At 40.0% G+C, this 26289-nt stretch overlaps 1 protein-coding gene across 1 annotated transcript in view; it reads right to left on the bottom strand.

Moving 5' to 3' along the window:
* ofcc1 (orofacial cleft 1 candidate 1) overlaps nucleotides 1–26289 on the bottom strand; it is a 120055-nt gene that overhangs the window by 11263 nt on the left and 82503 nt on the right. The window contains exons 18-21 of the mRNA XM_063483218.1: nucleotides 21001–21255; nucleotides 18722–18974; nucleotides 18179–18342; nucleotides 12579–12738 (exon numbers count right to left, since the gene is read on the bottom strand). Of these exons, the coding sequence (XP_063339288.1) occupies nucleotides 12579–12738; nucleotides 18179–18342; nucleotides 18722–18974; nucleotides 21001–21255 (832 nt within the window). The remainder of the gene's footprint in view (nucleotides 1–12578; nucleotides 12739–18178; nucleotides 18343–18721; nucleotides 18975–21000; nucleotides 21256–26289) is intronic.

Here is a 26289-nt window from a genome sequence, read left to right as displayed (position 1 = left end):
TATGATCCAAAAGGAAACATTTTAAGTGTTTCAGCAGATCCAGTTAAGCTTCATCTGGATCACTGCATGGCATTAAGTTTACGAAGTAGACTTTGTGTCATTGACAGACAGACAGACAGACAGACAGACAGATAGATAGATAGGAACATATGTAAATAAACACATTAAAGTGATATTGTATATTCACATTTTCACTGTACATTGAATTAGTGCTCATTGGTATTACCATTTAACACCAATTTATCCATATACTTTAGAACAAAAGGCAATCACATCTAAGGCAGTTAATGCAGTGGGTTAGCACAGACAGATCTGAAAGAAGCATCAGTGATTATTACCAAGTGAGAAAAGAGGTAGATATGGTTGCTTCTTTTGTCCAAATGTACACACACGCGCGCACACACACACACACACACACACACACACACACACACACACACACACACACACACACACACACACCCACGCATAGAGAGAGAGAGGAGAGAAACAGTAACACTCATATAAATACTAACACACACATACGACCATGCTCACAGACAGACAAAGCCCCACACAGTAAGGCAACGCATGCGTGCATCTCCAATGCCTGCGGGCGCTTAGGGCTATGCAGCAGGGAGTGGGGGGAGGCAGGGAGTAGTGGGTTGTGGGTTGATGGGGAGGAGGGTGTGTGTTGGGTGTGTGTGTGTGTGTGTGTGTGTGTGTGTGTGTGTGTGTGTGTGTGTGTGTGTGTACTGTGCATTGAGGCTCTCTAAGCTATAGAGGGTCAATCCCTCCTCTCCAACACCACCATCGTTTCTGTCAGAGCTGGCTTGGGTTCAAGGCCTGGTTGCTGAACATGGGGTTCATGTAACAGATACAGACAGTATGTAGAAACACAAACACACTGTCAACATGGACTCGTGGACACATGCACCACCAACATGTAATTATACATTGCACGCAGCACAACAATTTGAATTATTAAGTGCATATGCTGTGGTGCAGATGCACAGGTGCATTGCACATACGTCAGAGGCTAAATTGTACTAAAGCACAAGCTCATTCTCTGATATTACTTCATGCATTTATGAACATAATGTTGGAAATGTTACTGGAAAATCAGTCACTTAACTCATGACATTATTTAAAAAGTAATCGCATTACTCATTACCCAGCAGCAAAAGTCATGAATAACCTGTTGTTACTCGACACTGATCTGAAAGTTTACAAGAAAAAGTTTATTTTGCATCTTAAGGAATTTTGTCTTCAAGGTCACACTAGCCTTATTTCTCAGCAGGTACACTATAACTGTTAAAGATAAAAACTAGGTGACTCCCAGTCAATAGCATGAAACAGTTTGAATTTACTAGAATTGGCATTTGTCTTTTGGTAGAGGTGAACCACCATCCTGGAACAGCTAATAAAAGAGCTAATAGGCCAACCACAAATGTCAAAGTAACAGAGAGGCACTGAGATTAGCAAATGTAATATAACAACTGAATTTCAAATTGTAACCATGTATACTTCCTGTTAAAGGGAAACAAATGCATCCTCGTTAGTGTAACATTTTTCTAAGTAACAAACTGCTGCACGCCACAGTGCATAGCAGCACACGAGGTTCGTGCAGCACATACACATCCAAAGCCAAGACACACTTCAGCACATTGCACATGGCTGGGAACAGACCAAACCATAAAGCATAAAAGACCACCGACATACATGCATGGATAAGCCAAGCAATGTCAGCCATTAGAATGGAAATAGATATGCTATTATTGCAAATTTAGCCAATATGTGGATGCTCAGCGGATATAATTGGAGCAGCTTGAAAATGGCATGGATGCACACTGTCTGCGTTGGGCCTGAGTTGGCTGAAGCAAAGGTCTGTGTCTGGTTAAACGCACCGCTGGACAAGACAGGCCACCCATTCATATTTGCATGGAGGGACACACATACGTGCATGCATACACACACACGCACAGTGACAAAATGACTGTTATGCTACAGTAGCTTCCACCCACCCTCCTCACATGGCTGTGCCCGTAAAGCAAAGATCACCGTCTGCATTTATTTCAACTTGAAGAATGATAGATTATAAGCAATAATACACTCCATCTAAAAGTAGCACAGGCTAAATTGGACTTCTAGAAAAGATAAACAAGCAAAAATGACTGTATTTACAGTCAGAATAAACCAAACGACTTTAAAAGAGATTATACAATGAGATAGCATCTCTGACTGCCTGAGATAATCCAGAAAATAAGATATGCATAATTCGCCATTACTAATCTCCTTTGCAGAAAGCCTACTCTCAACCTACAGTAAACAACTCAGATAGCAGCCCATCTTTTTTTCTGCCACACCATGTCTGACTCACCCTGGGCCTTAGGGAGATCACTTTTTCCAGGTTTGTTCTGGAGAATATTGAAGTTTACTTGAAACTTTAACAAAAGATAAATAAGCCTGTGCTACATTTAAATGCTTCAATGTTTACAGATGACTCACAGTCACAAGTTTCTGCAAGTAAAGGTGATTAAAGTTGATCGGAATCTTCACCAGTGTTGAAATAATGAATCCACCGGGAAAGGTGAACACGTAAACCAGTATCCACGAGCATTAAGACTCTTAAGACCAGGATCTGAACTGCTCTTGATAAGTCATGAGCTCACCTGAATATGATTTATGAAATGTTGCTGGTTTCTAAAATATTGATGATATGCTACTTTTTCCACACTCTTTTTTTCTGTATTTGAATTTCCATTGATCACGGGTTTTACTACAGTATTTCTCATGCATGATTCATTACTGCTTCACTTTTTTATAAAGAAACAGAATACATGCTCTCCTGCCAAGGAACATAGTTTTCACTCTTACCTCCCGTAAAACAGAAAATAAATTAGTTACTATTAGTTAAATGTATGAACCTTATGATACTTAAGAATACTGACAAGCAGGGTGAAATAGTAAAGTAGGCACTCTTTCTCTCTGTCAGGAATAAACTGTATTACTGTTATTACTGGAATAAGAAACCTCTCTCTCATAAAGACGCACAGCAGGCAGCAGCTAGTTTTCAACTGTTTTCTTATTATCCTTATTTTCACTAACAGAACTGATGATAAATGAAACTATAATCAAGTGTCAAACGTTTAGTAATTATTTTGTCTTGTCAACATTTGAACACACTCACGCACACACATGAATGCACTGGGGGCGACGCTACAACCCCAACCTCCAAGAAAGGTTTGTGTGTCATATTGGCTTCTGTCTTTATTGGCTCCTTATTAAATCCAAAATCAAATTTAAAATCTTTCTCCTCACATGCAAGTTCTTGAATTATCATTCCCCATCTTGTCTTAAAGATCTCATAGTAGAGTATCGTACTAACAGAGCACTTCGCTCTCAGACTACGGGCTTCCGTAAAGTATTTAAAAGTAGAATGGGAGGCAGAGTCGTCAGCTTTCAGGACCCTCTTCTGTGGAATCAGCTCAATAGCTCCCAACCAGTCGCAGCAGATGGCTGCTCCTCCATTAGCCTGGTTCTGCTGGAAGCTTCTTCCTGTTAAAATTGAGTTTTTCCTTTCCACTGTCGCCAAGTGCTCAAAGGAGGTCGTTTGATTTTGGGGGTTTTCTCTGTATTAATGTAGGGTCTCTACCTTACAATGTTGCTATATAACTAAAATTGAATTGAAATGAACTGATCGGGGTTCAGTATCTTGCCCAAAGATACTTTGTCATGTAGACTGTAGTATCTGGGGAACAAACCACTGACCTTCCGATTAGTAGATGGGTCTTGCTAGACTTTTCCAGCCAGCCCTTACAGTCAGGACCATAACTTTTTCACATTAAGTGTATCAAGTTCAAACTAATTGTATCACCAGTACTTTCCAACTTACTCATTTGGCATTTGTCGCATGGACTCCTCATGCTAGCCCTTTTGTGCGTCCCGTGGAGGACGCATTTCAAAATGTCATGTTGAGTTCTTAAAATTTTAGGAGACCAGGCTTCGTATTAAGATGCTGCAGACAGATGCCAAAGTTGAGTATTGCCTTTGATATCCAGAATTTGACTTTGGAGTAGCTTCCACCTAATAAAGCCTCGAAGGCTGGAGGTGATAAGTATCCAAGCCAATAACCAAAATGAGAGCTGGGAATAAGTGGTAAGACTTCACACACATTCTCACTCAGACACACTATAGCTGCATGTCCACACACACACACACACACACACACACACACACACACACACACACACACACACACACACACACACACACACTAAGTTGTCTCTTTAAGCTTATGAGGGGGAAAAAAAATCTCCAAATGTGGTGAAAAAAATCCAAATGTCTATCTCTCCTCTGGATGTCACGTGGGGCTGTTAAGACGCGACACCTGTCACAATCACCAGGACTTCTTCATCCCCTAAGGGCCACAGGAAGCAGCCAAGGTCAAACTCTTTAAAGGAGTGAAGGGAGGAGAAGTAAGTAAGGGCAGACAGTCGCAAAAAATCTGATCTGTCAAATTCAAGCCACAAAACCTCTGTGGAGCTAGAAGCTGTATACCTAAGCATGCATGTATGTTGAGTATGCATTACATACAACATCGCCCCAGTGTGTATGCAAAGTATATCTGCCTGCAGGGTACGTGCCCTGTAACATTTCCTCAGCTGATATAATCAAATCTTTTCCTCATATAATGGCATCTCACTGTGTCATTAATCACTTAAAATGTTTGGTGAAACCACATTCTGCACCGGCTTCACAGATCCGAGCCAGGTGCTCTGGGTGGAAAACCTCTTTAACCGATGTAAAACAAGTCTTCCTAAATTTGTTCCATGGTTGGAAAGCTCTCGCTACAGTCTTTTTCTCACTTTCAAGAGTCCAATTTGTTGTCTTCTGTTTCACATTAGGGGATGGCAGTGCAGCAGAAAAAAAGGACTCTTTAGGACGTGGCCCGCTGGAGGAGGAAGAAGTCGAGGGAAGGAAGGCTTGAAAGTGGCGAAAACCTGTTGTCAGTTTAATCTTCCAGCTGCGCATGTTTTGACAGCTGACATGCAAAGCTTCATATTATGAAGAAATTATAGGGAAAAGCTTTTCCTCACTAATGGTTTCATGAGAGTCAAGTGTCCAAAATATTCAAACTCAATGTTTCGAAACAACACCCGAGCATCTTACCTAAGTCCTTTTGGTTGACACAGAGGTCGAACATAATATAGGCTGCTAACCAAAGGCGCTTCCTTGTTTAGACTCCTCTTTTTCCTCTCTCACATTCCATCTCTTTGAAAGAAAAGCCTGCCCAGGCCCAGGCATTGGTAGATAATGACATCCTCTCCCTGGATTAATTGTAAGGGACACATTAAGCAATGGAGCTGACACTCCCTGTAATTAAACTGTTCACACCGACGAGTTCATACTGGAACACTTTCTCCTTTCTCTTGCTATCTAATGTTGGAACTGTGAGCCTGTTTAGGAATGCAGGCTGACTATAAGAAAAGGAAGTGTGTGGTGAAATTTAAACCCAAATAAGATAAGGTTTGTGCTTTTTAACCCTCTTTATGAACCTGCAATGATCTCACTACATTTAAAAGTAGTCAGCTCATTTTACTGAAGATATTCTGTATTTGTGTCCATAAAATCTTGCGTGCGAATTGGAAAAGAGGTGAATGTGTTTGATCTTTATCTGTTTTTTCCCCCCCTCTCTCTTCTTTTTTAACCACTGTGCACCACTTTCACACATTACTGCTCAGCAAAGTCCATGACCTTTTCAGGAACACAGGCATGTAGCCTTTGCAGTCATATCTCATATTGCGCTCCCTAATGCTCCGACTGTGGATGCTGTGCTTGCTGCTGTGTCGCTCCTGTCCTTGCCTGTCTGCTCGCTATCGCCTCGGGCCACTGGGGCCCTCAGCACTGTCCACTAAAAAAAGAAGAAAAAAAAAATCCACTGTAATTGAAGAAGTCTCTCTAATGTGACATGCACACGCAGGCAAGCAGAAAGGTTTGCATGCACACAGTCACACTTATAAATGTGCATGACAGTTTACACACATGCAGGCATACTGGGCCTACATGAACAGGTTTGCCTTCATACACACGCAACCAAGCAAATAAATGCACGCGTGCACACACACGTACACTTGCCCGCACACTGACCACATTGCTCTTTTGTAGAGGTTATTGGGGGTTGGGAGGACTATTTTGGTCCCACGCACAAAGGCGCACACACACAGACACACACACACTACAGACCAGTAGTTGCCCTCTGACTCTAAAAACCCTTCCTGTGCCAGTGAACCACTCAGCTCTTCCTCTCCTCTCCCGGGGTTCCTGTGTTGCTGTTATGGGTTCCTTTTGAGGAGCTGAAGGTTCTATTGTTCTGTGACAGCGGTTCCTGTGTATCCTGTCACGGCCTACTGCTCCCTCTGTCTACCTTCCTCTCCAAAGCTTCTTTCTTTACATGAGTCTAGATTTGCATCTCAAGTGGCTCATACTCATTTAACTGTACTATTTGAACAAGCCCAAGATTGATGAGTACAAGTGCGCAGGCACACACACTTGTAGTGTTTTAAGGACTGAATTGTATTTATTTAACTATGGGATTAAGATTTTTGTGATGCCTCTGAAAATAGAGAACGTATCGTGCAAGCCCTCATAGCTATTGTATAGATTAGGCAGGTATGATATTTGTAGCATATATTATTTTGTCTGAATCCAGATGAACTTTTGCAAAGAGATTAAAGCTCAAAATCTATTTTTATCTCTTGGTAATTGGTGGCAAAAGTGTGACCCTGACAGTCCTCTATGGTCAGGGGCTCACAACACACACAGGCTCTGGATTAAAATGGAGAACACACCTCATATGATTAACAGCCAGCCTCCCAGACACAAGTTATCATTACCACTCCAGTCTGTGCCGTTTGACTCTCAACAGGTTTACTCTCCACCAAGCGCACTGCTGTTGCAAAACACCTTGGGTGTTCCCAAACTCGCCTGCTGGTAACCCATTACCTAGACATACAGAGACAAACGGCACAAAGGTACGCAAATGTTGATGCAATCAGGTTGAGAAAACATCTCCAGGGCCATCATACAAACCCCCTCTCTCCACTCTCTCCCTCCTTCCTCACTTCTTTTAATCTCTCCCTCCCTCCTTCAATTAATACAATGTCACCACCACCACTGGGAAACTTTCCTTTCGGTGAATTAACAGCAACGGGAAAGCTGGTGCTCTACTCTGTCACTGTCATAGCGGTAGCTCCGACAAAACAGTTTGCGTACCTGCTTAAGTATTACAGAAATTAACACCTCCCTTCCAGGTACAGTAATCAAGGGGGTGACGGGAGACAATTAATTAGGTCCATCTGCATCACTGCCTTTACATAATTAATGGGGCTCATTACTGCACCACTAGTAAGATGTGGAGCATGCAAGCCCTCTCACTAGCTTGGAGCATTACTGACGGCACAGGAAAAGTGACGATTTTTGTTTATTTGAAATCACTGAAATGCGCCTCTAGTTGGCTAACCTGTGGTACTGATTGCCGTCTACTAGCAAAATATGTGAAGTTTTTATTAATTTATTCCACAGGTTTTAAAAACATCATCCTGAGTCACAACACGTTGTATATCAGTCGTATATCAGGGCAAATCTGATAAACAAATGAAGAACATATGATGTTTTCTTTACGTCTCTCAGCTGTTTTCCATGATTGTTGTTATCACAGGAAAAGGAAGATTGCATTTATCACACGATTAAATTAAAAAGCTACATACTAGTATTTTACTCGCCCTCTTTGCTTAGTCAGTGGACCCTGCTGTTGACATCTTCACCTGAGGAATTTTTAAACCTTCAAGCAACTCAATGGAACAACTCGATGGATGAATCTTATAATATAAAGTTAATTGGTGAGAAAGTAAAAATGAGATTATGTTTTATGACCACCTTGTGAAAATTACAAGTTTGATAATAATAGGCCATTTGCAGGTTGGTTATTGAATGTGGATTCTTTTTTTATTGTTTCATTGCTTGGGGGACATAGAGCATTACAGAGATTTTGCTGAGCATGCTAACACCATCAAGAATCTACTTTTAGCCTAACTGATTACCTGCCTCTCATATTTCTACTTGGTTTAATTTTAGCCTTTAAAAAAAATTCTTTAAAAAGAAACAGTGGAAAAAAAATAAAATTCAGTTTTGGTATGACTTCATGTTGCACTTGGCAGGTCTGTTGTTTGGAGATTTTTGGAGAAATTGCCACCTGTTGCAGGGCTAATTTTTATGCCCCTGAAGTTTATCTGGACTGTTTTTTACTTTGGGGTTTGGAGCACTGATCGGTGGCTCCATTATTAGCATTGCACAATCTGTAAAGTCCTTGCTTCAAGGTGTTACATGGTAAGTCAGTTCATGATTTGTATGTGTTTAAAAATAATGGAGAAGTCTCAGCAATATAGCTTCTAGAACAAGTGCGGAGATATAATAGAATCATACATTTCAGAAATTTGTAAATGATTGTCTGTAGAAATCTCCAGAATAGAAAAATAGATGGTTCTACAACTTTTAAGGAGTGGAGATGTAAGTATAAGCCTAACTTTTATTGCTCGAAAGGAAAAGAAAGTGGGGGTAAAGTGGAACCCATGCATAGGCCAGAAACAGCTATTCACTGCTAATGTTGTAACGTGCTACAAACGAATGTGTTACTTTAATCCAATTACAGTTACAGATATTTAATTACAAAGGTTCTCAGTGATTTCAACAGTAGTTAAAGAGAAAAAAGAAAACTTGCAGCTTGAAGGCTGAAGAAAACGGTCTAGATGTGGACATTACTTTTACTTGCACAAAAGGACAAGAGGTCAATGGTGAAGTGAAAAGAGCATCCAGGACAGAAACAACTACATTACAGGTAGTAAAGAACAGGGATGCCAACAAAATCTTGCCATATGAGAGCCAATAAAAGTATTGCGTTGGCACAGCAAAAACAGAAGTTCCACTTGTATTTTGCTGTTGTCAAATATAGGTTACCTGAAAAATATGGCAAAAAAGAGAGAACCCAAAACTCTGCTAATGCGCACAATGAAGACTCCGGCTCACCAACGTTCACCCATGCTAACCAACTCTGTGATGATACAGTATAACATTGACAACAACTGTGACTGTGTAACATGCACATTTAAAGTGCATACATCATGCTTGATGACATGGCTAAAGACTAGATATAGCACCCTGTTTTTCCCCATTATTATGAAGCCTCTTTGTATTTCAGTGAGGGTTAAAGAGGGTTTCTTTTAGCAGGTGAGCTTCTGTGCTACATGACAGTTAGGCAGCCAGAATATGTGCAGTTACAAACTTTCATATTTACACACTGTTTAACATGATTTTAGCCTAGATGGAAACCAGCTAGCTGTTTAGGAGGAATCATAATCAGCAGAGTTGTTTCATGCATTTACTTAAGTATGGATGGGAATAGAAGTTTTCCCCAGGCTGAGAAGAATCTGGAGGTATATCCATGATGACGCTGACACTGTGTGAGCACTGAGCAACACCCGCCCTTTTGCACATGGACCACACAAAGGTCAAGTGTGTGGTGGTGGCTGTCTGATGAATGCATTGCCTGCTTTCCGGGGGGGAGAGGGAAAAAGGGGAAGTGGCTTCTCGAAGGTGACCACATTTCAGTAGAGATGCGATGTTAAAAATAAAAAGCAATAATCGTTCTTTTCCCTTTTAAGGCTAAAGCTTCTTCCAGCTTTGGTCCAGCCTCAACACCTCTACAGGGTTATATAGAAGAGGATCTAAGACTATAAAAATATTCAAAAGTGCCAGAGTTAGTTAAAACAAACAAGGGCTATTTGCAGATCCTGATAGCCCAAGATCAGATTTGTTAAAAATATCTCACTCTATCTTTTTCAATAACGTTTTAAATTTGGTTACAAACTCTTGATGTTCCTATGGGTACCTTGTTTTTCCTTCCCCTCATCCCTCCTTTCTCTCACTCAGCTAATGAAGATCTCGTAGCCCACTGTTATTAAAATTACGCCCTTGCCTCTGATATTAATTGGGTCCATAATAAGGAATGCATCAGATTCATTATTTAATTGCAAGGGCACATTTGGAATACAGTTTCTGAAATGTATTTTTAATGAAAAACACTACATCCTGACCTAATCATATCAACCTTATTCTATCTAATTAAGGATGCAAAAAATCATTAGAGTTGCAAAATATTAGTTTCAGCTCTTTTGGGCTGCTCCTTTGCTCGCTTTCATGAATATATTTTTCCCTGTCTATGATAAATAGTTAATGAGGGAAAAATGACAAAAATTTGCATGTAGTCAAATTAGTCTAATAGGGATATGTCTTTGCTGAGTTAGGAAAGTGACCCTTTTCATAGGAGAAACTGTTACAATAATTATGAAATAATGGTAAGGCCCATCTTATTTTGATGAAAAATGGTCTGCTTGAATAATGTAAAAATGTTAAAATGCAATAACCCTAAATTTTCATCATACCAGAGAACGTGTTAACGTGTTAGCATTTTATCAGTTTAATAACATCAAATTAGGTATAATATGAAGTATGCTGTAATTGTTACCATGGAGGGGGATATGCAGTAATGCAAAGATGATTTAGCAGTGCACCACAGCAAGAGGCCATCAGCTGCTAAATGAGGCATTTTCTTAATCACAAACTTTGGGGATGTAATTTCTTTTAAAGTCTCCAAACAACGGAAGGCTCAATTTTCTTCCAATAAACAGGTCCATCACCATCCCATTAATGGTGGTGTAGTCACCTCTCAGAACAGGGGTTGCATTTCATTAAGGCATGAAGACCAATAAACAACAACAAAAAAAGAATTTAGAAAAAGAATAGCATTTACACGATTACAATTATACTATCTAGTTTAGCAATGTAGTGTAAAACTGTTTAAAAAGTGTATTTTTTAGGTCCTGCTGATGCAAAATGTATTCCTCTGTTTCTCTCACTTTTGTAGCTGAGTTTTTGTACAATTTTCTATCAAGAAGAATCCAGTTTTTCAAAGGTATCCATTCCCCTGTGTCTGGCACGTCACAATCGACATAGTTAAATACTTTGTTTAGGAAAACAAGATTTTGCATACTGTTTTGTCTCCGTGTCTCCTGTTTCCTGTTGCACGTCCTGTCTTTTGTTTCAAAATAAAGTGTAAATACAGATTTAACAAACCCCAACAAAACATTGCATCATTGAGAGGAAGACACAAGTTCTAATGCCATGTTGACACAACCGGCAACAAGCTCACTTTGTTGCATCGTTCACCGCTGAAGTTTTGTTCCATCTCTGCCTGTGGGGCTCTGTTGGTTGCTGCTTCACCCTGTTATTACTGCCCTGAAGAAATTCAGGAATGTTTAACTTTGCTTTATCACATGTCACACCTGTCACACGGCGACAAGTGTCAGGTATGAGATAGCAGCTTCATGTTGCCTTTTTCATTGAAACGAAATTCGCTTTTCCACAGCGCTGTGAACGCAACATAATGAATGCAGTCCTGCTTGTAGTGTAAACTTTGTTAGGACACGGTTTGACGCGACTTTGATGTGTAGTCGTTCAGATATTAACTGCTACGACCCTCAAAAACTACATTTTGATTTGGCCCATGCTGTTTTAGTTCTACAATTAGACAAAATAATGCATCACTTCCTAATACGCAGACCATCTTTCACCACAGTCCACTGCAGCTTCTCATCCCGTTGCCTCACATACTTATTTGAGAAAAGAGCAAGGGAGTTAATGAACATGGAGAACATGTAGCGAGCAGTGTGCTACTAAAATACCCTACAGAATAAATTAGAGGGGGCTGCAGTTTGATCGCTGCATTCTATTTCCCTTATCTCAACAAGTCACATTTTCAATCACTATGCAAAGATTTTACATCAGGGCTAGGCTTTGTGCTAATACACTGCCCTCTCCTGTGCCACCATCATCGACCTACACGGGGCTGGGCCACATGCGTCATCCTCTCCCTCGTGATAGTAATTTCATGGGGACGAGCATTTATTTCAGCTGCCTCAGATGATTTCGAAATGTCCGCAATAAGGGAATGCCCACTATATCTCACACACGCATTCCACTGTGTGTGTTGATTGAGCAGTCTCTCTTTAATGAAATATCTTCGAAAATTGGTTTCCACAGACTAATCAGGCTGCCTGTTAGCTGAGTTTCTGTTTTGGTAATTATCTTGTACTAATTAGAACGGAGCTAAAGACCTCTGAGATGAATTCTCAGCTTTCTCAAATGTAACTAAAGAAAATTTAATGATATAAAATGAACCTATTCTATACATCCTCTCGGATGTAATATCTCCTTTAAAGTGACCAGTGAATGCTAACCCTGTGTTATGTTGGCTGCCTTTAAATGCTTCTGTTAGTGCCTCACTGATCTCACCCAGCTCAGCACTTTCATTTAGCACCTGCACCACGGCAGAAGACCTTATTGGTTACAAACACCACAGTTAATTCCTCCCCTTTGACCAGGTTAATTGAAAAGACTAGTATCATTAGCCCAACAGGTCACTATTGGTTTAATTACAATGCAATTTATTTAGAGACAGCAAAGGAGACCAATAATGTATTTACCTTGCGCCTCTCTCCATTGAACCCTCTCCACTGCTCTGCTTTCTTGACAATGTAGCTCAGTTCCTGATTGGACAGCTCAAGGTCTTGAGGCAGGAAGTACAGCCCCTCCTTCGCGGTGAGTCGCTGAAAGACATCCAGCATGCGACCATCATTGTGGAGTCTGGAAGGTGTGTGGTGAGAAAAAAGAAAAGATTCAGAAATGTAAGACGGAGCAACAAAAGCAGACTGACTGGAGATCTTAGAGAACTTTTTTGACTAAACACAGCCTTTTGTAATAAAATACTGCACTGCATTCCTGATACAAAAAATATGGCTTCATATCTACATTTTAGCGTTATAATTTTTTATTTGCTGGTGGCAACTCAAGACTGATAAGAAGCTCTTTGAGCACATGAGAATATGCCCGACAGTGGCACGAGATTTAAAAAATGGCGACTTGCTATATGAGGGTAGTTAGCCTGCAAATACAGCAGATATTAAAGAAACACAGAAGGGAATGGGAACTTCCCAATGACAGGGAATGATGACCGATAAAGTATACAGCGGTAACTGTACTGCCCACCACAGACCTAGCCATTGTAAAGCCACATCTGGCCCTTTGGTTGTCCCTGACCAGCCCATGTTTGGTCAATCGGATTCAAATGTAAGTACATGCATCATGTAGTTTTTCCTATTTCACCCATTAAACACTCTTTTTTATTGGAAATATTTTGAAGAGGATTTCTCTATGTATGTACATACATGTCTGCAAGGGGATATAGCTTCACTGTAAATGCACTTGAACAGACAGTGATGAGAAATGTCAGATCACGGCAATAAAAAGAATGACTGATGCAGAATGAATGTGGAGTTTTTGACAGGCCACGGACTTCTAAGTATTTATTTACTGAAGTCAGTAAAGCTATGTCCTTAGTTTTTGTTGAGCACATTGCTGTGTTTAAGAATTACACTTTGAATTGCCATTATGAGACTAAACACACAGAGAAATACAAGAACCTGACTGATGCAGCCTAGAAACCTTTACTGGCAAACGTGCAAAAGCAACAAAGACTTTTTACTCAGATTTACGCCTTAAATCATCAGACTTTACTGAAGCATTATAACACAAACACAACTAGTGAGTGAAAATACTCATTTATGTTATTTCTACAACACGTATGTATATCAATTTAGGAGTCACTGGCAATTAACCTGCTTTACCACTGACGTATGAGAACATGTTGCTTGTTTCATTGCCACCAAGAACCAATCTTTTTTTTTTTCTTAGTTTGTTATTAAGAATATTAATTGCGTTCATTAAATCATGGTCGCTGGTTGTAAACAAGTGCACGTATGAGAAATGGAGGCTGGAGGATGGTGAACAAAAAATTGTTTCCACTGTTGCAGAAGCATGTAAAATGCAGTGCGTAATTAAATATATACGTTTGTTATTTCATAGGTTACTGCAGTATATGCCCTCAAAAGTTCCAAGAGCATTTGAAACATCACCTTTATTCACACATACATCTAGAAAAGTTCATACGAAACCTATTTTTGGTTCCAGAATACAGACATTGTGTGGATCTGCAGCTTGCAGAAATGCACAGGGCCAACTTTTTATTCTGACAGCTGGGTTGGATGCTCTATAAAAGTCTAATACATCAATTGAAACAGCAAAAGGAATCAAACAAATTGGCCTGTGAGTGGGAAGTATTTTGTGGACACAAGCTGAGTGTAGAAATGTCTGAGTTTGGCTGGGTGTCTGCGTGGTTGCACAAATATTAATGTGTGGGAGTCGGATCCTGGGATGTTCTTCAGTGTTAATGCTGGGCTTCAAAGATGGCAGATACAGTGGACGTGCTGGTTGCAGATGCATCTGGAGAGCCCGGCTTGAGTCACAAGAAAATTTTCTCCCCAGCAGAAGGCATATTGATTCATACCTCCACATGAGTACACATCACCAAAATGCTATTTTTCGTTTGCCACATGCAGCCAACCCCTAAAAAGAAACACCATGTCTGTAAACAAATGTCTTGGCTGACCATCAAAACCAACAGACCTTGTGCCCTTCCACAGAGATTCTAGCCTGTCAGAGGGTAATCAACTCTCAAATAAAACCAACATCAAGGAGGCAAGGATTTATACAAGAAGCTGGTACGGAGCTTTGAACTCAGCATCATTCCCCATTGCTCTTGGGAGTGGGATGTTTGTAGAATCTTGACCTCAGACACAGGAATAGCATGCATTCATTTTAATCCTACACTTGAATTGTGCTTCTCATTCATTTATGCGGTTTCTCTCTTGGAGGAATTCACCATCTTTGCATCTCCGAGCTTCAAAACGGGCTAATTTCTTTGGTGTGGAAAAGGCCTGAATTTAAGTATGTAATTCTTTACCATGTAGGTTGTGATCTGGATGACAAGGCTCATGGCAGGTCTTTATTTAAGCACAAGGTTCACGGGTTGAAGTCAGTGGATGAAAGGGTCAGAGAATAAAACACAAATGATTTGTCTTTCTAATGTATACGTTAGTATTATCTCACCCAAAGGTTTTTCTCACTTTGGTTGCTCCGTAGTGTAGTGGTTTACACATTTGCCTAACAAGCAAAAGACGGGAGGTGACACAAATCCCTTTGGGGTTGCATCAAGAAAGGCATTCAGTGTGAAAACTGCTCAATCAAACATGCAGAGATACCTACTGTGGAAACCCTTAGTGAACAAAGGAGCGGTCAAAAGTAGCTTAAATGGTGTTTCTCAATTTATAGAATGTGTGATTTATTTTAAAGGATCCTATCAAACTAAATTTAATGGAACAGAATGATTCAGTGGGAAAAAACATACCTTCTTATCTTATCCCATCAAAAACAAACTTGCAAACTTGTCTAATGAAGAATGAAAACTGATAAAGAATTGATGAAGTAGACACTTGCAGTAACTGAAACAAACAAAGTTTTTTTTTCTTCCTACAGTCTGGCAAGTATGTTGATGGAACTACCACTACACTACTACTTTTATAGCCGCTCATTTTGGTTTCCATAAAGGGTCAAAGAATACAGAGGTATTTTACGTGTATTTTTGCAGGCAGTGAATAAAAGCTTCCTAAATGTAATTAAGAAAAAAGGATAACAGTCCATTCTATCTATACATAAGGCCTGGAGCATATTTTTTAGAAATAGGTCACGGTCTGTGTCAGAGCCCCTTCCTTGTAGCCAATAGGAAATTGTAACCCATAAAATTATCAGCCTTGCTTCAGCCTCGTGGCCTACATTCAATACAAACCCGTGTGGCTGCTGAGTGGCAGAAGTCATTATTCCCGGCTGCTGTTTTAATATTGTCCATTTAGCCTGATCCCGATAAGCGTCTCGCTCACTGAAATTAGATGGCACCCTCTCCTTGGCCGCCAATCTCAAACTGATTAATTCAATAGGCGTTTTCTTACATTTTAAGCTGTTAATGGAATTTGGTCGTATATTAGAGTGAGAGAACACACCTTGGATGAATACTGAGTTACACAATTCAGTAATTTATCACCTGCCTGCCTTTAAAGTGAGTCCTATATTGCAAAAAGTCTGTAAAATCAAATGCCTTTGAATTTTTGAGAAAGAGCAGTGTTTGTTTTGCCTGGGCTTTCGATCTAATCAGCAAACGGTCTATAGATGACATGAAAAAAACCATTCGAGTTGCCAAATCACAATGCAGGCTAGCAAACAAATGTTTCAACATGGCTGACCTCAATCTGCAAGACATGAGTGGAACACACAGTGCATTAAGATAGAGTATGTGTGTTCATCACTATCCGCACACCGTCCTTTTCAATATGTATGAAACCTGCAGTGATCCCAACCATGCAAAACACCCAGCCTAATCGGATAAAGTAAGGGGGTTCCATATTCACGCTATATCAAAACACATCTAACTTTTGAATTAGAAATGATTTCCATTTTCCAGTGAATTGCAGCGAATGGTATGTTCAGGCAATCTAGCTGTGTGGTGCGTGTGTATATTCCTGATTCTGTGTTTAATAGGTTTGTGTATGCTTGTGTATGTGAGCCTTTGATGCATAACTCCATCAGCAATTCCCTGCAACTATAAATTCAAAATAAATTAGATCAGCATTTGTTTATATTTTTGATTTTTTTTTGTTTACAGTTTTTTTTTTGTGGACAGAAAAGACAAATAAATACTTGATGAAGGGTGGAACAAGCAGGATGGTAACATTTAGATATACTGTATTATTATTAACTGGTGCTATACAATAGCAGGTTGGTGAGTATCGGTGCATTTTAGAAAATATCTTCCTGTTCAGAGCCTGTAGCAGTCTACAGGAGTGCTCATATATACCAAACTTGCCCACAACAGGTTTCAATACGGCCCACTGGATGGCCTGATAGTAGAGAAGTCATTAATAATTGAAACACATCAACATGGTGATGCCTGCCAGCATTACTACACATGAGTGGAAATGTATAGAAAGTTAAATATATTTCTAGATCTCAAGACATTTTGACTCATGAATTTTTCTTTAGTGCAAAAGCATTTTGTATGTGAGGGTTTTGTGCCTTTACACAGCTACTTTGATGTGTAATGCACATGTAATGAGCCTCACAGGCCTGGAGACCAGTCAGCAACCCCTGTCAACCTCTAGTCCTTAAAGAAAAATGTGTATTTCCGGTTAGCAAGTGGTTGCTGGAAGTTGCTGTTAAAGAAGAAGTATACAGTCCTACACAAGAAACCTCCTTATAATTGTTTTGTTGCTAGCAGATTGCTGTTTTCACCTGCATTTTGTATGTTTCAATCAAGTTTCACTACTCCTCGAGGAGCAGTTGGCCAGTGTTTTTAGGCAGGTAGCTGACTTCCAACTATAGGTGGCCACAGCTAGTTGCTAGCTGTACTTTAGCTGTGTGATTACTAGCAACCGAAGCAATCATAAAGAGATTTTTAATGCAGAAACTTTAGCAACCACTTCTTAACCACTTGTTAACAATGTTTCCCTCGAAAATAGAGGTTGTCAGGAGATCACCGACCTGTCTCTAGGCCGGTGTGACTGAGACCCAAAGAAACCAATTTCAGAATGTCATCGTTCTTTTTTACTAAATGGGGAGGAGGTAAGGTTTGGACGATTAAGGGCTGGTTGTGCATTTGTGTGCTGTGGGTTGTGGGGGTGTTATAGGTTTTACTGCAGTGGTTTTATTGTCTCAGCTCACTTGAGATCAGATTGACCTACATGTGGCCCCTGAAACAGAATTTAAGGCAGACTTATTTGTGGGTGTCTCATAAAGATACTTTGTATTTAATGCCACAGATACAAGTGGCATTAACAAGTGATATAACTTGTTTTCACATTCAAAACAAAGTTCTTGTAGATGGTTGACTTAAACCAAGCAAGCATTAAATAAGTATTAAATAAGTTTATTGTACATATTATATACTAGGAGCATACCTGAAACAGAAACAAATTAACATTCAAAAATACATTAATTTTATCTCTAAAATAAGAAGAAAATATTTAGTCTACATTTGAGATTTATTTTAATGTTAATGCCAGTTGCTTCAAAACATTTTGTGTTTAAGATAATGTAATTGTTTTCTTGCTATATTTGGTATTCTAACCGTGTATCTCACCTGAGCAGGTACATGGAGAGGATGGTGATGGAAAGGAGAAAAAGGACGGCATAGAGGAAGAGAGTGATGATCACCCCCGCTGCACCTGATTTGTCAGCTTGATAGAAGTGCCAATAAAGCTTGGCAGCATCCCCCACTGGTGTGTCAGGGCTGTAGGAGAGGCGCTAAGGAGACAAGGATTAAAAATAAATAAATAGTTTCCTATAACTGTGGATGCAGAAAATCTCTTTTTCTAAATGAAGATCACAAGACAGTTCACGGATTTTCTTTCACATATTTCAAAAGTCAAAATATAACAACGTTTTTTCTCCCTTTTTACGTTTAAGTTGCTGCCTACATTAAACTGCAGCAAGAAATGTCCAAACCATTTCAGTCACCTTACACATCTAACCCACTGCCAAAAAAGACACCCGTCCAACCTTGCACATTTTGCTTCTCACCCTCTCTGCACTCTTTTTTTTGTAATCTAAAGTCACTTTGCCAAGATAAAGTGAACTCCTATTTAAAGTGCACAAGTGTCCAAGTTATTTTTAAGTGACTTACCCCGAGGATGGCGTCCACTGCAAAGACTGCCAGGGGGTCGAGGACTGTCCACACTCCCTGAGCCATGATAAACTTTGACGTGAAGGAAGGGAGTGAGCCAAATATCTGTTGACAGCCCCATCTGATCAGAACCAGCAGGAACGTTATTGCGTTCAAGGTCAGGGGACCCACCACCACCATTGCCAGCTCCTCCCGGGTGTGGAGTAAAGAACTCTGGTACACGAGGTCCACCGTGTGTGCGTGGAAGTGGAATCTGGTAAGAGAGGAAAGTGTCAATATGTGTGTACCATATTTGTGTTTGTGATGCTTTGCAGCTCAAGGGCAGCTGTTTCCAGCAACTCCATATACTGTGTTATAGTATTTGTGGCTAATTCACTCAAATGACTTTGATGGCATTATAACTGGTTGTTGTTAAGGAAACCTTTATACCTATTACTATCATAAAAGACACTAAAGATGCAAAGGACACTGAAAGTAAGAGTATTACCACCTTTGCCGATACTCCTGTTGTACGTTAAACTCCCCATTTACAGCAAGCCTCATGAGTTTCTTAATCTTCCCATCAGTCAGGAGGAGGTAGAGCCAGTGGTGGGAGAGGAGGGGTCCAGTTTTCTCTCATTAATTTCCATCTGATTTGCTCCAAGAGTCAAGCATCTCTCAGATTCTGTCCATTAATCTGACAGTAGAGGTCCATTGGTGTTTCATCTGAAGCAAATCTCTCAAGAGATTCAAGCCCCAAAAAGTCATTTCAGAGAACAGAGATTACCTCTCTGGATGACCGGTAAAGACATGAGACTTTGATGTGTTATTTTTTATATTTCCAGACAAAATTATAAGTAAAAATCTTAAGATCTCTCTCAAATGCTTCCTATTATTTTGCCACAAAATAAGAGACATTTTGTGCTATAATTAAAGTACATTTAGTTAAGTACAACTTTGACATACTTTTTCTGTCCTTGAAGAATGTGATTTATGCTACACTCTACTTCTGATCGCTCTTGTATTTAGCAGATTATACTGAAAAACATATTTAATAAGCACAAAAATATTATACTGCTTATGCCTACAGTATATGTCTACTTATAATTCAGGATATTCTGAACACAAGATGTTTAGTACCTTAGACCAGTGTATTACTTTGTAACTTGAGTCAGTAAAAGAAAAGAAGAGAAGAAATGAAGCACTCATAGATGACTGTAGAAGCACCGAAGGCCAGTGACTCTTGCTCCTGGGGACTCTTTGCAGTCCGATGATGTCCCGGGATGGATTATGGGAAGGGACAATGCAAAAACAAACAGACACAGAGGTAGAAAGGAAGAAAAAGGAACGAGTGTGAGATATAAGGGTGAAGCGAGGTATGCCTGTCATCATGCTAACCGCTCTGACTGTCACTTAGTCTCTCTCTCCCTCCCTCTCAATGGGCACCACCAGCTCTGACCACTGCATGGAGAGAGAAATGCTTGGAGGGAGAGCAGCAGATTTGGACATGTGGAAGTTGTCATCCAGCGTTGACCCCCTCTGTTTTCACATTTTTGTTTTCTATCCGCCCCCTCAGTCCATTCTGTTTTCCTTTTTTTTCACTCAGCCACATTTTTTTTCTTCCTGCGCTCTCCTCCATCACTTTCCATGATGTTTGCGCCCCTGAGTTATTGTAATAAAAACCTGGTTGTATGCATGTTTGCAGCCAGCCCTTTTATTGTGATGAATTAAATCAGCACCATATGCTATTCCAATGTGATTTAACAGTTCTGTGGCATCTTATTGCTGTTTATTATCAATGCTGCGTACCAAATAATAACAATAAATTCCTTCCAAATAATGTAGCCTTTTGGGACTTAAAGCTGTGTGGTGAGCAAACTCCCCCAGCAATGGTTTGTTAATATTGAGAAAGTCTTGTTAAAATGTTAATGGGGGGATTCCAAACAGATGATCTGGGTGTATCAAGCCTGCATTTGCCAACACACACACCAAGACACACACAGCACATCCTCATCCTCTCAGCTTGTTGTCCTCTCCACATCCTATTTTCCCATAACTGTACACCGCATGTGTGTGAGCCTACATACAGGTCATGTTATGCGTGGCCATGCTAATGAATTTACAGTATGGTAATATGCTACTATTATCTGGTATGTGTCAGTCCTCCGTTTTTATTAATGGATTTATGTCAGCAGCAATGTGTGCGCTCGAAAAGTTTTGCACGTCTGTGTGTGTATTCATGCGATCCTCTTCCATGCATGTGTGTGTGTGCAGGGCAATATCAAAGGAAGCAAACTCACTTGTTGACAGGAACTGCTATGGCCTGGAGGTAGAGCCACTGGCTGCAGTAATGCAGGTAGAGCCTCAGAAACCACATCAAAGCCAGCAGCAGTATAATGAGGCCGAGCTGCTGAACGGAGCCATGCCAGCTACTATGCAGTTGTTGTTGTTGCCGCAGCAACGGCAGGCCCAGCTCAGATGGCAGCATGGAGAGAGCCAGACGGGCTCGGTCAGACAGACACGGAGGACAGGAGCCAGGTCCAGTCAGTTGTGATCTGTTTTCATAAGAGGAGGATCATACACACTGTACATGACTATCTGAAGTTTTCTTCACCATTTCTTTTTTTTTAGACACTGATGCTATTACTCAAGTATGTAATTATATGAGTTCATTACTCAGATTGTAATGTCTTTTTTTCTCGATAATTTTACATCACACTTTCAGGCTGCATGATTTAAACTCACGGTGGATAAGAACGTTCATGCACAGGTGACCACATTAAGCAAGATTACTGAAACAGAGCAAAGGTGTTGACTTTGTTCAGTCGATTTGGAGGTTATGACAATCACTTTGAATAACGATGCAAATCCTTCCTCCTCTTTCTGTTGCATACTATTCAGAAGCTTATTTCCATCATGACAGCCATGCACTAAACATTAAAGGTAGGGAAATGTAGTATTCAAATTGGCACACACACGCATACAATTGCCAACATATACACAAGTGCTCTCTCTTTTTTTCCCCTCACTAACACACCAAAGACACGCAAACAGATAGGAATCCCTTTCAGCGGTGCTCAGCTTCCCTCAGCACCTCTGCCTCCTATGTGCCGCCCTTTGTCAGGCCTGCTCAACTATTCCCTTTCATAAGGAGTGCACAGATGGAGCAGTGGAGGCAGGAGCAAAGGAAAGGAAAGGAAAGGAAAGGAAAGGAAATACCCTAACATAAAAACCTGACATTTCAAATTTGTGTATAGGTAAATTAGGTGTGCATTTACAACATTCGTTGACTTTTATCCAATATAGTTTGCACATGTCAACAAGAAGTGATAGTGATGACTCCTAGCATTCGCCTGATAGTAATTAGAACAAGACTTAAAGTAGGTGTTTACAGTAGAGCTATGGCGAGGATCACACAATGTGACTTAAGGCCTATGCCTGTGGACATCCCCATGTCTCACCACTGTGTCCCAGAGCACAGTTGGAATTCACTTTGTAGTGTGTATCTAGGGAAAATGGTACATTGCCTAAAGACGAAAAACCGAATCAATTGTATTGCTCTCTCACCCCCATTACCAAATGTGGGCTAGACTTGCATCAAAATGTACCAGTGCATTGTGTTCCCTGCTTCTACTAATACAAAAATATGGAGCCTCGCATAGTTTTGTTCGAAGCCAGAGATAATTTTGGCCGTCGCTGTGAGGTGTGAAGTGTGAAATTATCTGAAGTTGAATCAAGTTTCCTCAGTGGATGCTATTTAGAGCAGTGGTATATTTTGCTGTACATGTGGGAAAAGTTGGAATTCATTGAAAAAGAAAAGTGCTCAGTCAAGAGTTTGGGCTGATAAATGTTCGAGCTTGGCTGAAATAACATTTATCCTGTTGGGCTAAATGTGTCATGAAAGTCTGTTATCACTCAGCTCTCTGTTTGAGATCTTAAACTAAAGTATATTCCACTGCGAATAAACTGCGTGTTTCCTGTGTGAAACCAGTGGTTGCTCATGCACACAGAGTAAATATATATATTTATGCAGCCAAAGTCTTTGTTTACTATCACGGAAAAAGATCCAATTCAGTGCTTTTATACAAGATTTGGAGGTAAAACGCAAAGAGAAAGATGATGTCTTAGCAAACGCATCTCATGCTTCTCCACAAAAGCACTTCCAGCTTTATCGCAACTTCGCTGTGTTGTACAAAAAATGCTCTCCGAATCCCTGTAAACGCAGTGTGTCGCAGACACAGGCGAGATGCTACCCTGTCAACCTGCATCGCGCAAAAACAGCAAATACAATCTGACGTCCATCTTTCATTTAATGAAGATATTGATGATGCATGAAAGAGGAATATTTTTAGACGTCTTCACGTAGCGGCCCCTTCTAAAGGAAACCGGTAACATGATGTGAAATCTGTTATCCCGACTGAATTGATTTGATTATGGCACCTCCAATTACAAAAGTATAATACAGAAAAATAGGGGAAGGCAGCGGGCGGACATGTGGGATTTTTATCTTGCAGGGATGAAGGATGTTTCATTTCAATATCACAGCCTGTCCTCTGAATGGCTGATAGTATGTGGCACAGTGGCCAAGTGATGAAACCAACCATTTCAACAGGCATGCATGGGACATAATACTATATTTTAATTGTAGTTTTAATGCTTTTGTGAAATCTGGGCCAGAAGCTGTTTGCTCATTATCTTAGTTTTGATATGTTTGTTCTTCATACCCGTGTCATCAAAGCATATTGCAAAAGGACTCATCATCCACTCCAAACCTTTCCTGAGTGTGCCAAGGCCTGTAAATCAGATTTAACTAGCGTGTTTCTGTCAGAAGCATCTCCTGGACTGGTTTTCCCAGGCTGGTGTCCCTTAATGTTGTACGCTATGACAACAAACAGACGCTACGCTCTTAAAAATAGCACAAAGCGAAAAGCAAGTAGTGACATGCATTATACCTTGAAGACGGCACGGGTAATACGAGATGGAAGGGTGGATGGGGGAGGGAGTACAGTGGGGTGTTCCATTTAAAATAGCACACTTATGGTGTGAAGGCTCCAGGGCTGTAGGGAGTAAAGGTAACCCACAGATTCCCTCTGCGTAGCCCCGATGGCTTAAACCCTCCAGTGTCAGACCACTTAAAGTCTTGGACTTATCCCTTTATTTGGAGGATTAAGATATTTTCTGTCACTTTCTTATTTAGGCCACCGGCATTGTTTTTAAATGCACTAAAACCACACTTCTTTTCCCACCTAGTCGATGAACGGTTTGCTGTTGGGGAAACAGAGAAAGCAAAAAGCAAAAAAAAAACCCCACTGTGAAAATAGACTTAAGAGATTGACAGATAATGTAATTGTTTTCTTAGTGGCCCAGATGCATAAGTGTTGTGGTGATTATGGAAGTGTGATTATCTCTGTCAAGAGATAGGACTCAAGATACCACATCTTTGTTTATATTTCATTTTTGAGGAACGCTGATAATGAATTTGTTTTGAATTAGGAGAGTATCTGTCATCTGTCCTACGTGCGTTACACAATCAGGTCTGAGGCGTTACTAGGGCTTGGAACGTGGTGAAAGGTTTTTGGTAATCTGAAAGAAACTTATAGGTCATCATGTCAGCCTTGTCACCTGTGTTGGCAGTACCCATTTGATACATCAAGAGCTTAGAGGCATTGCTGGCTAATGACGGTTGGAGACACAGGTAGTGGCAAAAAGCGTTTAACTGGAATAAAACAAAGAACGCTGTCGATCAGCCAAGAAAAGAGAGAGCAAGTAACTCAGAGAACAATTAGTGAGGGGATAACTGTGTATTTAAAAGTGGTGAGAGCGTCCAGAATAAAACTTGTGCTTTAAGTGGTCTTTCACAAATTTGATTGGCATTGTATATGTGCATCAGTATGCTGTCAGTGTAGATAGTTATGATGGGGCATGTAGAGGGGAAGACCTAAGCTACTAGAGTCAACAAAGCTGAATCAAAACATACCACAGGCATCACATCCAAAGCTGCAAGACTACTAAACACCTATATCACTTCAGTCAGTCAGTCAGCCCAGCAACAACAGCATCCAGCATCACTGTCTTAAAATACAACAAAACAAACATAATATGATAAACAAAATGAATAATAAAAGTAATAAATCCTCTTTTGCTTTAGATGTTAAACTAAATGGCCTTTTTGTTTCAGTGTTTCATACTTGTGTAATGTTAACCAACCCTTGCTCACTCCGGGCATGAGATATCTATCATTTTGTCAGAACATTGTTACATTTTACAAGTTGTTGGCACCCAAAAGTAGTTGGGAGCGCTTTGGCTTCTTTAGACTAACTAATTTAGCCTGGCATGCCACCTGCATAATCACTGTTACACACAAAGTAGACACACCAAGGCACTCCCTGGCCTCCCACAGCTGGATACTCCACAAAAACGGGTCCCCAACAGATTATTACTTGTTTCAATTGAATCGCTGCCAAAGCCATCACTGCTCCAGCTTCTTATGTCTTGCTTTTCATTTAACACTTTTTTTTTGCATTTTGTCCCTGGAAACCAAAGAAGTGGATGTTATCAGTTATATTTGAATACTAATAATTATTTTGATATTTGACTCTAATGCAAGTGATCCTGAAAAGCTTGAAAAGTTTTTGAAGCTGTTTTGCATCTCATGCAAGTGGTTTCTTTAGTTCTGTAGGAGATCTATAATGCGAGTGCAAAAAAATCACAATAAAGAATTACTAACTAAAGCTGCCAAATAAGTTTCAGAAGTTTGTGTAAATAAAATTCACGTGTATGCATTTCAATTATGTGAACAAACGTATTTATTTTTAAATTTTATTCATGCAGAAGTACAGATGTTTATTGCAGTTCTGGCACTGAAGCAGCGCTTTGCACAGGTGGGCCAAATATAATGCACGAAGCTTACAAAGTGGAAACCATAAAGAAACACGCTCCCACAAGAAGTATTAAATGATAATTATTGGTTTCTAAGCTGGTATCATTTTCCAAAGCACCTCGAACGTGTATGTGTGTGTGCACAATAACAACTTGGACAGAGCATCTCTCCGTGCCTGTAAGGCTTTTAGATAATTGAGTCATTTTATATCATCTTGTGAGAACTTTTATTTATACAAGGAAAAAAAAGAATCAGAAAACATGAAAAAAAAATGCATCGGATATAACTTTGTGCTCACTCTTTCTCTCGTACTCTCTCCTCTCATTTGTTTCTTTTCTTTGCTTTATTTGTTCCAAGTGAAATTACCTTAACATGTTGAGGTTTTATAAGCACATTTATTTATTTATTTATTTTGCAAATCTGCCAAAGAGTATACACATACCCTAAATGAGCTTCATTGACAAAACTGGAGCACAGTGGCAGGTATTTGGAGTCCATTGCAATGTAATAAAACCTGTACACATCACAATTAACAATCAAGCCAATTACTTGCAACTAAACAGAAGTTATGAAGAACAGAATTTTAAAAAGTAAAAATATCTATGATACATTTATAGATGAGGGGTATAGAAACGGCTCTACAACTCAAACCATGTAACCATCTCATATCTCATATTTGTGGATAAACTAGTCTTAGATCATGAGCCAT

This window comes from Pelmatolapia mariae, linkage group LG9, assembly GCF_036321145.2.
Source record: "Pelmatolapia mariae isolate MD_Pm_ZW linkage group LG9, Pm_UMD_F_2, whole genome shotgun sequence".
Lineage (NCBI taxonomy): Eukaryota > Metazoa > Chordata > Actinopteri > Cichliformes > Cichlidae > Pelmatolapia > Pelmatolapia mariae.
The sequence above is the reverse complement of the archived record's forward strand: the minus strand, read 5'-3'. Positions and strand labels throughout refer to the sequence as shown.